The 12,590-nt window shown below is 49.9% G+C and overlaps 2 protein-coding genes across 3 annotated transcripts in view; one reads left to right on the forward strand and one right to left on the reverse strand.

Moving 5' to 3' along the window:
* SPG11 (SPG11 vesicle trafficking associated, spatacsin) overlaps positions 1 to 7,281 on the forward strand; it is a 39,755-nt gene extending 32,474 nt beyond the window's left edge. For both annotated transcript variants that reach the window (XM_087704402.1, XM_014065209.2), the window contains 3 exons: positions 2,163 to 2,318; positions 5,744 to 5,895; positions 6,040 to 7,281. In XM_087704402.1, coding sequence (XP_087560528.1) covers positions 2,163 to 2,318; positions 5,744 to 5,895; positions 6,040 to 6,220 — 489 coding nt within the window. In that variant the 3' untranslated portion in view covers positions 6,221 to 7,281. The remainder of the gene's footprint in view (positions 1 to 2,162; positions 2,319 to 5,743; positions 5,896 to 6,039) is intronic.
* On the reverse strand, positions 7,231 to 11,882 carry EIF3J (eukaryotic translation initiation factor 3 subunit J). The gene is made up of 8 exons (XM_014065211.2): positions 11,740 to 11,882; positions 11,540 to 11,649; positions 11,340 to 11,415; positions 11,169 to 11,260; positions 10,930 to 11,044; positions 10,533 to 10,691; positions 8,891 to 8,964; positions 7,231 to 8,103 (listed from the first exon to the last, which is right to left on the reverse strand). Exons 1-8 carry the CDS (start codon positions 11,762 to 11,764, stop codon positions 7,972 to 7,974), a joined length of 783 nt encoding a protein of 260 aa, XP_013920686.2. The 5' UTR covers positions 11,765 to 11,882; the 3' UTR covers positions 7,231 to 7,971.
* Positions 11,883 to 12,590: the final 708 nt, after the last annotated feature.

Raw genomic sequence — 12,590 nt, forward strand, 5'->3', positions numbered from 1 at the left:
CCGTTTCCTTTGTATGCCAGGGAGTCCATTTAACAGATCATGAGAAGGAAAGCAGGAACAGTAACACAATTTGCAAACACCCCAAAACTTCTCCTGGTCACTGTTTTATCAGTGAATGAATTAGAAAGATTTCGCTTGGCAAAGAGTGATGATTGTGCTCCTCCCGTGCCTAAAGGATGGCTGCCCTCTGGAATGAGCTTCCCCTGAGAGCCAGAAGGCCCCCCACTCAGCGGAGGTGTAAAAGAGCCACAGAGACCTGGCTATGGCTTAGTTCCAGGTTGGATCTCTCTCGAATGAGCTTCTTGAGTTGCCTTCTGGTGCTTTGGAGAATGGGTCCCCCACCCTCTACAGCAGCCCCTCCCAATAGCAGAAGCCAGTTTTCACGTCACGGCTGCCTCTTTTCAGCAGGGTAGAATTCCCTGCCCAAGTCCTGCCACTGTTCTTCCTATGTTTTGGCCTCCAGACCCCTCCTCATCTTCGTTGCTCTCCTCTGCCTCCTCTCCAGGGTCTCCACATCTTTTCTCAGGAGGAAAAGTAGGAGAGTTTTGTGCAGCCAGAGACCAATTAGTCCCTCTGCCTCCTTTCAGGTCTCCTCCTCAGCCATTGCCAGATCTTGTTTTTTAGCCTGCTATTTTTTTAAAAAAATATTTATAGGGAGTCCTCTGTTTATAACTGGTTGCTTAGTGAATGTTCAAAGTGACAATGTCAGGCCTTCCCCTGCACTCACATGGAGGCCTTTGGGGCACCTGGCAACCAGCGGGCACTTGTGGCTGTTTGCAGAGTCTACCCTCATGGAACTGCAAATTATAAAGTTGTTTTTTGGCAAAAAGTGCCCTATTGTGGACAGTGAGTTCATTTAATGGCCTTGGGGTTCACTTGGGGTTTACAACTACCGTATTTGCTTATTGGTCACCGCAAAATAGCTCATGAACTGGAGGCCAGTCATACGCTTTACGAGCATCAGGACATCCAACCGGAATTGGAGGGCTGGATTTTAAAAGACTTAAAGGTTTCCCCTGTCCAGTTGTGGCTTCAGGGGCCGGGGCTCACGTCCACTTCCTAGCCAAGGGAGCCAGCCGTGTCCAAAGAGGCTTCCCCTGTCCAGTTGTGGCTTCAGGGGCCGGGGCTCACGTCCACTTCCTAGCCAAGGGAGCCAGCCGTGTCCAAAGAGGCTTCCATGCCATGTGGCACACAGAATGTTGCTACTTTCCCACAAAAGTGGTAACTATCTACTCACATTTGCATGCTTTCAAACTGCTGAGGTCGGCAGGAGCTCACCCCATTGCTCCGATGCTCACCCCGTGGCAAAGCTGGGCTGCCAAGCTCAGCACCTTAATGGCTGAACCGTTGCACCCTCTGGGCCTCAATTACTGTAGTGTAATGTTTGGTCTTTTAAACTTTCCAGTACTCCGTAAGCTTGGTATGCTAGCGTTTCAGTACATCATTTTCACTGTCCTTCCGATATTCTTCGAAAGCCCCTTTTCCTTCTTCTTCTATTGCATATAGAAGGTTTGTTCTCTTATCCTGAAGAACAGGACATGGATGCAGCAGATTTAAATGATGGGCAAGTGTCTCTGCCTGCGTGCTATAAAACTCTCAGTCATCCCAAAGGGGCTTTTTCAAGAGGCAACCAGACTTCCTTATCTTTTCTTTAAAGATGTTTCACTTCTCATCCAAGAAGCTTCTTCAGCTCTGACTGGATGGTGGGGAAAGGAAGGATTTATATTCAGATAGTAAAAACGGTGCGACCACTTGGGTAAAGCTACGGTGAATGCCCTTTAGCGGGAGTGCTTTACGTAGAGGAAGGCAGGAGAAAGAGGGATGTGAGCCCCTCCTTGGGGCAGGGAAGGCATCCCAAGCGGTGCCCTCCGGCTCTTCTGCCCTCAGACATTCGACACGCTTCTCTCAACACGCTTGTTGCCAGCCAAGCTTAGATGCTCCCCTTTTCCTCACAGAATGAACTCCCAGCACAACCACTTCAGCCAACCAGTTGCCAGTAACGTCACCTTTGATTTGCCAAATGCTCAAATGTTTTTGGAGCTGCCGGGTGGATGCTGATGCCTCCCTTCTGGGTTTGGGGTGTGATGAAACGGGCAGGAGAGGCGGTTGCTCCCGGAGCTCCCTCCTTGCTCCGCCTGATGCCCCTCTGCTCCTGCCTTTAGGACTTCTGCGTGTGCCAGTCCTTGCGCTGCAAGAGGTTGACCAGGCTCATCACCCTGCAGCTCCACTTCCTGGCTTCTCCGCACAAGACCCAGCTGATCAACCTGAGGCGGGAGAGCTTGCTGCCCTGCATCCTGGCCCTGCCCAGGTTCTACCAGGTGAGCAGGGCCTTCACCCCCTGGAAGGGCGGTTGGCTTTCTCTGTGAAGAGATGAGAAGACAAAGGCCAGGAGGTGTCCTCTGTCCTATCTGGGTAGTTCAGAAATGCTAAAAAATTAAATTAAATACAAAACAAGCCTTTTACCACTCAAAATTACATTAGGGCTGAAGCAGTGGTACTTGCACCCAGTTCTTGAAGTCCCAGCTGCCACAGCATTCTCACAATCTCATGGTTAGGATCAAATGAGATCACATGATCATCATTTGCAAGCTCCCCCAAGGAAAGTCAGTGGGAAGCCGGCAGGGAAGGTCTCTGGTCGCTCCAATCAGCCTGGCCAGCCTCCCTGCGGCCCTACTCGCCTCTCCATCCCAGCAGCATCACTCAGCTCCCACTTCTGGTCCCCCTCCTTCAATTCCTCTGCAACTTGTGCTGGCCCTTCCTGGCCTCCCCCACCCCACAGAAGCACCTCTCTCCCCCCTCTTTCCCAGAGGCTCCCAGGGCTTCCCACTTAATGGCTGTTCCTCTTGATAAACACATGACTTGGCGGGACTGCCAAAGTTGCTGCGCCCAAATCACGCAGTGTCACCCCTTGGGACCACCTTGCTTAGCAACGGCAATCCTGGTCCCAATTCTGTCGTAACAGGGAAGCTAATTATTTATTAATAGCATTTTTTTTACTTCCGACCACAATTAAGACCATAATTTTTGTTGCTAAACAGGATTATTGAGTCATGCCCAATATTATGACCCTTTCTGCCATGGTTGTTAAGTGAATCCAACTTCCCCCATTGATTTTGCTTGTCGGAAGCTGGCTGGGCAGGTTGGAAGTGGGGATCCTATGATCTGGGACACTGCAACTGTTGTGAATAGATGCCAGTTTTCAAGCACCTGAATTGTGATCTCACAACCTTGGAGATGCTGCAAATCACAAGTGGAAGCCCCAGTTGTAAGTCTCCCCTTCAGTGATGTTGTGTCTCCAAATGGTGGCTAAACTTGTGTCTTTAAGTCGAGGACTATCCATTATGTTGTGTAATGAACAAAACCCCCTAAAAATCCAAATTCTATAGCTGGGTAGCATTTGTGTAAAAAGCCACCAAAGGACACAGCTGTAGAATTTCCTCCTCCTGTCAGTGAGAAATTGCCCAAACCAGGTGGGCAAAGGAGGTCCAGGAACGAAGCCAGTTGGCCCCACACTTCAGCGTCCGTCTCAGGCGAAGGCCGGGCGGCCATTGTGGTGGGAGTCCTGCTGGTGGCTCCTCTGGTGTTGCTTCCCAGGAGGGGAAGGAAGGGACCCAATAGACGTTGCAGAGAATCCCTTGGGATTTCAGGGGAGAAGCCAGCCACGGATTGGAGCCTCAGGGCCACCAGGGAAGAGCCCGGTCGAATCAGGAGGACTCAGAAGACCTTTGATTGACAACCTCATTGGTAGCACCTAGAAAGTCGAAGTTAGCTCCAAGTCATTCCCGCGCTTTACAGTAGTTAAAAGAATAGAACACCCACCCACCCCCAAGGAGTCTTAGGTCACATTAGCCAATCTGTCCGTCAGCAGCTCCCCCCCACCCCCCTGTGACCTTGGTTCTCACACGGATCCTGGCTGATGTTTTGTCTGGCCGGTTAAGGCACCACATTCCAATACCTTCTAACTCCCCCCCCCCCCCCCAAGAGAGGCAACAGAGAAGCGTAACAAAAGTAAGCAGGGCTGAAGTTCTTTTGAGGGTTGACAGCAGACTCTTCAAAATATGCAGATGACAGAAAGTCTCAAGGTTGAACACACACACACACACACACACACAAACTGCCTCCGCCAATCAGTAGTTAAGACGCTAATTGAGCCTGCTGATTAGGTTCGGAAGTCAGGAGGGCATTAAGTGATTCATGTTAAATGAATGAGCCCCATCCTGGCTCTCCCCCGTGCCTTTGTTAATCAAGCGTGCGAGTCATTAAGTGCACAGAGGGTGAATCGGGTGGAGAAGACACAAGCGTAGGAAGACCACCACCTGCCTCTGCCCCCCTCAATGAGGTGCCCCTTGCTGCTCTTGGGGTCCCCACAGACACTTGGACCTCTTCAAGTCTCCTTGGAGCTCCAGAGCTTAGGACATTGGGGTATGAAAGGAGGGCAGGCCGTCCCACCACTGGTTTGCGTGGCAGAAAAGCGGCCCAGCCCTCTGTTTTCAGCAGAACTCTTCCCTCAATCCCCCTCTTCCTCTTCTGTCCTGCAAAGACAAGTACAAACGTGGCCACCTGCTCCCCTTCCCAGTGACCTCACCTGGCCACGCGCTCCAGGGGTGGGTTCCTGCCAGTTTTAACCTCTTCTATAGAAGAGGTTCCACAAATCTATAGTGCCGTTTAGAACCGTTCCAGCTCCCTCCCCCCGCCCACCCGCACATCATCAAGATGAAGAGCGAGAGGAGGAATTCTGGGAGTTGAAGTCCACAAGTCTTAAAGCTGTCAAGTTTGAACACCCCTGGAGTTGTTTTTTTTTCTAAAGGCTTAGGGGTGCAAGGGTCTTGTAACTTGACACCTTTAAGACTTGCGTGCTTCAAATGCCAGAGTTTCTGAGGCAACATTTTGGTTGCTAAGCAAGAGCGTTGTTAAGTGAGTTTCACCACATTTTACAAGTTGACCATGCCCACCCAGTCACATGGCCGGCAAGCCACTCCCACAAAGCAGGCCACACCTACAGAAGACATTCTAAAATATTTTGAAACCCACCACTGACCCGCTCCCTCTCTCCCAGCATCAGAGGAAAGTTTGCCAGCCTGGTGCATTCGCTGGGAGACCGAGGGAGCGTGTGGCCAGGCAAGTTCACTGGGAGAGGGAGCAGGTGGCCACATCCTTACCTGCCTTTGCAGGACAGAAGAGGAAGAGGGGGGCGAGGGAAGAGTTCTGCTTTTCTGCCATGTGGACCAGTGATGGGACGGCCTGCCCTCCTTTCATACCCCGACGTCCCGAGCTCTGGCCATCTCTGAAGGGTAGGCGAGCAGTGGGTGAGGCAGTGGGCTGGAGCATGTGGAACCCGGTGGGGCAAGTGGGGTGGGGGGAGATACGCTGTGTGTGTGCATTGCAGCGTCTCTGCGGTTGGTCCCAGGTCCGGTCGTAAGGGTGAATGACCACAGGGGCTGCTGCAACACACTAACTTTGGGATGGAGTCAGAAGTACTTTTTGTGTGTCATAACTTTGAACCATCACTAAGTGACCAGTCATAACTGGAGGACTATCTGTACAAGTTTTGCTTCCTCGCTCCCTTATGTTGCTGCAGTTTTCTGTTCCAGGATAAGGTCTGATGCTTCCTGAAGCCTTGGTGGACATTGGGCACCACCACTGCTTCTCCCTCCCTAGCAGTGGGGAAGCGGCCTGGGGTCCTGTAGGCTGTGGCTCAAAGGGACCCCCGGGATTCCCTCTGGGTGCTTCCCTCTTTCTCCAGGCAGCTGTGGTGGCCGAGGCCTATGACTTCACTCCAGACTGGTCAGAGGTGCTCTATCAGCAGGTCATCCTGAAGGGCGACTTCAACTATCTGGAGGAGTACAAGCAGCATGAGCTGCTCAGGACTGGCACCTTCGAAGAGATCACCCACAAGTGAGTCTTCGGCCTGTTCTATGCAGCTGGGAAGGCGGTTTGTGGCTTCGGGAGCCGAGAGGAAGCGATGGGGCAGCAACTTTTTGAGCTGGGGAGGGGGGAAAAGGGGACGTCCTCCGTTAACTGGCAGCCCTTCTCTTTCAGAGTCAAGCAGCAGGCAGCAAATGAGTCTGCTGTGAGGAACCTGAAGCAGCTCTTGACCCACTGTGAGGACATTTATGTCTATTACAAGCTCGCCTATGACAACCAGTTCTACGATGTGGTCCACTTGCTCTTGAATGATGCCCAAACAGGCTGCTGTCTCAACGATTTACTGGCCAATTAGCTTGTCCTGGCTGGCCAAAGTAGAACTGCAAACAAACTAGACAAGCCAGAAAAAAGCAACTTAGGGAGTTACATTTTCAGCCATTCAGAGGAAAAAGATTAGCCAAGATACTCTTTTTCAAATGGCGTGAACTACACAAAACAGAGGATCATTAATCTGGGACTTGGTGTCAAATACATTGACTTCTGGAGTCAGGCTGAAACGCAGCTGCCGTGGGATTAAAACAACTTCACATTGAAGACCATCGTCCTTGGCTGAAGCTTCGAGATACTTTTGAATGATCTCGTGACCAGAGAGCAAAACGTAACTAAATTCGACTTGGGAGTATTTCAGAACTATTTTTTCTTCTATACCAGAAGACAAGTAGCTTTTTCAGATCTATTTTTGGAGCTGTGAGTTGAAGCATTATAGCTCTGTCACTTTTTCAGGAACTTGCAAAGGTGGGCAGCTCTACCTTGTGGTGGTAGCTGTGTGCAAGGATGCGTCGGGCATATATGAATGGCTCAAAGAACCAGAAAATGCTCTTCTGCTAATTTGGAGTGTGGGAAAAGCTGGTCAATTTAGACACTGGGAGAGGTGGCTAAGCGGTTGCAGCCTAGCATCCAAGGCTGGTTAGATCTCCCGCCCTGGGAGGCCATGGCAGTAAAGGATTCCCCGTTGCTTTTTCCTCTCCCTTCAGAACCATTGGGATTGGTCTTGGTGGTGGCTACTGACTGATTACTGTCCTGTCCTTAAAGGTAATACAGTTTAGCCATCTGCATGTTTAGAAAGAGGAGCCATTACTGGATTTGCTCATGTCTTGAGAAATTACCTGTGGGCTTTTTTTGAGAATCATTCCAGTCACTGGCTATTAATGGGGGGCAGCCTCAGTCCGAAGATGGGTGTGGCCAGAACTGCCCAATCCACATGATCCCTTGAGTGGGGTGAGAAGAGTCGCCGCTTCCCTTGGCAATTTGGTCCCTTGTCAACAATTGTTACTGTCCATGGGCAAAGCACAAGCTGACCAAAAATCTCAGTCCTCACAATAGTGATTTTATTAAATTAGTTGCCTTTATAAAACATTTGCAGATGTCATAATTCTGAACATAACAATTTGCCCAACTACTGTAACTGTTGCAGTTTGCTAAGCAGGATTCCTATACATGAAAAAATCCGCAGTCTTGTGAGAGCCACCAAACCGGGTGATAAGAAACTGTCCCAAAGAATCAGCAAAGTGTCAGCTGAACTGCTCAGAGAACGTCCTTTCCCCCTCCCAGGGCACAAAAACAGCCCCTTTTCAAGCTTGGGAGTCAGGGAGATTTATAGCTACGTCCCTCAAGCCACTGAAAAACCAAATTCTAATAGAAAAGCCATTTTAATACTACTGCAAACCCATGCAATTGCTGCAAACTGCCTTTGTTTTCTGGGTAGTTTCTTGTAAAAAAAACATAGTTAAGATTGTTATTACTAACTCTGCTGGTAATGACTTCGGCCAGGTCAAAATTAATGTCCAATTTAGTGCTGCTTCGCTGCCATGAAGACACACTTTTTCAATATTCCGTTATTTCCTATCATTGAATAAAAAAAATTGAGCTTCATAATTTTATTCCCTCGGCATCAAGACAGGTATTCCAATGTGTCAAGTCGTGACAGGATAACCAACAGCACAAAGATACTGCACTGAATGATTGTGGCATTTGGCAGAATTGAAAGGAAAGGAGTTGTGCTACAGTTAGGGGAGTTTGGGCAAACCAACAATCGGAAAGAACGGGTCACATGAAGTCTTCGAAGTCTTGTACATAGCCACCATCGTAGCCACCATAGTCTTCCAGGTCATCTTTCATTGTTGCTTTTAGACCCCCACCAGGCACTACACCTTTTTTCTTCTTTTTGGCTTTATTTTGCTGGAAAGAAAAAGGGAGAGCTCAGATTTAAGAACATAACTGGACCTCGCCAATCCTGGGCTAGAAAAGGGAAAGCAAGCCTCAATTCCCTTACACACCCCTGTGCTATCCACCCCCCACCCACAAGAAACAACCCAGGGTTGATGAAAGCTGAAATCCAGAATGCGTGGAAGGTACCAAATCAAGAAAAAACCATTTGCATTTATTCTGACATGCAGTATTCTGTACCCGATGGAGTATTTACCTTCATCAGGACCGGGGGTGGGTTTCTTGCCCTGTTCCAACCGGTTCGGTTGGAACGGGGCCGGCGGTGTCCTCGTGCACGCATGCCTACTAGCGTCTGCACGACGCTCCAGCTGCTCCTGGAGGATCGTGCAGGAGCTGTATGCGTCCTACGCATGCGTAGAAGCGCAGAACTCGTCAAAACCAGGTAAGGACCGCTGGCGGGTGCGCCCTTCGCCGTTCCCGGAAGTTACTTCTGGGTTCGCCGACCAACCAGTTCACAGGGACCGCCGCAAACGGGTTGAAACCCACCCCTGATCAGGACCCTGATCAACGTTTACAAACTGCTGTGTAAAGAAACTAAACAGCTTGCCAGAATAAGACAAAAGGGGCTTCTTCAGTTGTAGAAAGTCTAGTAGGAGCAGATGTTTTCATGGAGCCGGTAGAAGGAAGCTACATTAGCTGCCAAGTGCCTTTCCCCCCCCCACTTCCTCCCCCAGATCAAGGAGAATATCACAGTGGCTGCCAAAGCTTGGAAGCACCCCCCCCCCCCAAAAAAACCAACCTTCTCCTGTTTTTGCTTCTCACTGCATAGCACCGTCAAGGAATTGGTGATCTTTTTCAAGTCATCGACTTCCACTAAAGAAGGAACAAGGAGGGGAGGGATTATTTGCAGCTTGCTTTTTCTGCTCCAAAAAGGGTGGCAAAGGAATTTTACATTACAAGAAAACCCCTGGAATACTTGGGGAAATACGTTTAGGGAAAATGCGGATAAGCTGGCAATTTATGGATAGGCAAGACACCACAGTTGTAGGGAAGGTCATATCCGGGTTATGACCTGAAGCATAAAACCGAGAGTCTAACCAATGCCTGGCTCTATTATGAGCAGCCCTACCTTCTTTCACTGAAAACTAAGGTTAACTATGTGGCTCATAGAAAAAAATTAAAATCCAATTGAGCAATAATTTTAAAATGTTCATTTTTTCCTGAATGTTTTATTTGGCATGCCAAAGATGACCTCTGTACATTTGTTCAAAATGTCACAGCAGTCTAAGTGTCTGAAGTGAGCCTTGGCTCAAAAGCCCCCCCCCCCCTTTCCATCAGGCAATCTTCCTCCGATGACTTGGGAGTGTAAAAATCCACAGGCTCCTGAAGCCAGACAGCCCCCCAGGAAATCCCCAACTGACATCACAGCTCTTCCCCAGTGCCTGTCTCCTTTAGGCCTCCAGGGAGATGCCCCTTGGGCTCTGCTCCTTTCCCAAAACCAGAACAAGAGGACAAAATGCCCTCCTGGCCAGATTTCTTCTCAAAATAAGAGATGACACACTGCAAAATATTAAGTGCTAAAACAAATATTCATTTAACTGAGTAGACCGAAGGCAAGTATGCCTTCTTTCTCCACTGCTTTTCCTAACATTTAAAAATATCCAAAAGACTTGATGAAAGACAACACATTCAACATCTGCTATCAACCTGAGATTACTATAAAGCATCAAGGAGAAATGAGGGACAATTAGTGTGAATGTCCATATGGGATACCAATAATTCATTGGCTCAATTCTGTTGTAATAAAGTCAACACTGGCTAATATGTTAAAAAATGGAGGGCTACCAACACCCCCGGTTTCCCAATGAAAAACGGTATTTAATAAGGCCATTCTGACTTATCAGATGTAGGTTAAATCCTAAACTTTATCATGGATACGGCTTTTTTCTCTTCAGTGAATTTTATGTTACATACATTTTTAACACACGTTATTAGAAATTATTTTAAGTTTATGAAGTGGTCTGGCTGCATCTTTATAGAATACAGTGGCTAGTTAAAACTTTGAAATTGTAACCAAGCCAAATGGACAGAAATATTAAATATGAACTGTTTAGGAAAATGAACACACTTTTCTCTTCCAATGATCCTGCATTAGGGAGGTAATGCATATTTAGATATTTGTTGGGAATTACCCAGGTGCTTTTCTTGTAAGATAAATAGATGATCAGATAAGCTGGTTGTGGAAGGAATGTTCTACTATCTTAGCAGCAGCATTAAAATAGAACATAGAATACATTACAAAACCTTTTCTAGATTGAGTTAATAAATAATGAATTCAATCCCATTAACCTAGTCTATTTTACTGGAGAATTGTTCTAATGTGTTCTTCATTTCCAAGCTAAGCAGGGTGCAAACAATAGTACTTCACTGAATGTACTTACATGAAATGCATATATCTCGAACTAACGTTTCCAAAAATCCAGCATAATATAGGGATTTCTCATACTGTGTTATTTTTTCTTTTAACAATTTCTCAAATTCCGTAAAATCATCTTTTGAGGATGGATTCATACTATCTATTCCACATATGCTATTTACACCTGTAAGAAAAGAGCAATGTACAGAAAGGGCTGCTGAAGCACATAAAACACACTGACAACACACTGAAAGAAAAGAAATGGTCTCAAAGAGGCTGGTCTGGGCCCGCCCTGACATTCTTAAAAACGAGGGAGGACCTGAAAGTGCTTTGGGTCATGGAGACCCTCTTGGTAGAGAACTGTGGGGGCATCCTTGGGCCAAAGGAAGGGAAGCGGCTGCCGGCACAGCCTACACGCTCACCGAAGGTTTCTTTTGCTAACTCCAGGTCTGCCTCTTCCTGCAACTTCTGCAGCCGGAGCTTGTCTGCTAACTGCTCTTCCGGCGTCAGGTCTTTCGAGTCTTCCGACTCCTCCAACTTCAAAAGGGAGACAAAGCAGAAATGCAACCGGCCGCGCCGCCCAGGCGCCGCAGAAAGGCAGCGGGGCGAGGCTGCGGGCCGTTCCCCGTTGGCCTTGAGGGAGGCCCGGCCCTTCCATTACCCTTTTCATCGCCTCCTCCTGCTTTTTCCGCTGCAGCTTCTCCCGCTCCTTTATCTTCTCCGCTGCTTTCTTCTTGTCGGAAACTTTGGATTCTGCGGAGAGGCCCAAGGTTAGCGGCGGCTTCCCGCTGGCGGCGCGGGGCTCCCGGGGACCCGCCGCCCGACCGCTCACCTGGCTTGGCCTCGGCCTCCTTTTCGTCCGCCTGCTGGTGCTGCTGCTGCTCCTCTTCCTCGTCGTCCCAGTTGTCCTGGCCGGGGCAGAGCAGAAGCGCCGGTCAGCCGCCGGGAGGCCTCCGCCGCCGCCCGCCTCCCCCAACGCACCGGGGAAAGGCCCCGGGGCCCCCGCCGCCGCCCCGCCCCCCTCCCGGCCACCTTGACGTCGTCGTCCTCGTCCTCGCCGGCCCAGCGGTCCCTGGTCACCACGGCGGGAGTGGGCCCCAGACGCCCGGGCAGCGGGTCCGGCGCCTCGAAGGTGTCCGCGTCTGCGGGGACAGAGAAAGGGTGAGCGGAGGGCCCGGGCCTGCCTGGCCGGAGGGAGCGGGAGGGGGCAGCGCCGGTGGCGCCCGACTTACCCCAGGAGTCCGCCTCGGCCGCCATCTTGCCCGCCGCCCTCTCGCTCTCGCGGCTCGCCCAGGCCAGCAGGCAGAAGGGGCCGCGCGGGGCACGCCGGGACTTCCGCCCCGCCTCCGACGCGCTTTCTGCTTCCGCCGACGTCCCCGGAAGAGGCGGGGCGGGAGCCGCCCCCTCCGGGCGCTGCCGGAGGAGGCGAGGCCAGGAGGGTGTGGCCTCGGTCCACCTGCCGCGTCGCCCCGCCCACTGGACGAATCGGGGCGGCTGTTTAGCGCCGGCCTCTTCCTGGAAGATAGCCCGAGTCCTTTTGGATGTTCTGCTTGTTACCTGGGCTCGGCAGAAGGCCGCGAAGTGGTTCCTCTTTAGGGCCTCCATGCGCGGCTCATCCCGAAGCCTGTCTGTATCCCGAGGGCTCTTGCACAGCCACACTCGGCCAATGTTCTAACACGGTGTTAGCTGGCTGGGGGATTCTGGGAGTTGAAGTCCACAGGATTAAATTCGCCAGGGTTGAGAAAACTGTTCTAACACAAGACGGAGCCTTCATTTATCAAACACTTTCACGTTTCTACTGAAAATTAAAAACCAGACTTGCACCAAATTACAAAATGATAGTTTAATAAGTATTTACAGAGGAGCCGGCAGCGGTTGATTTTGGTTGTCCTAAATAGGATTAAGTTGCCCACATTACCCATCATTTTAGACCATAAAACTTCACATTCCTTTCCCCCCCCTCCTCTCTTCAGGGATCGGTGTTGTTATTTGCAGTATTCCACCTTAACAAAAGCAGCGGGTTTATTAATCTTGTTCATGAAAACGCACATTTGCTTTAAAAAGTTACTCTAAAAAGATGCTG

The sequence above is a fragment of the Thamnophis sirtalis genome, unplaced genomic scaffold (assembly GCF_051295495.1).
Source record: "Thamnophis sirtalis isolate CommonGarterSnake01/CBP01778 unplaced genomic scaffold, rThaSir2_p1.2 scaffold_2, whole genome shotgun sequence".
NCBI lineage: Eukaryota > Metazoa > Chordata > Lepidosauria > Squamata > Natricidae > Thamnophis > Thamnophis sirtalis.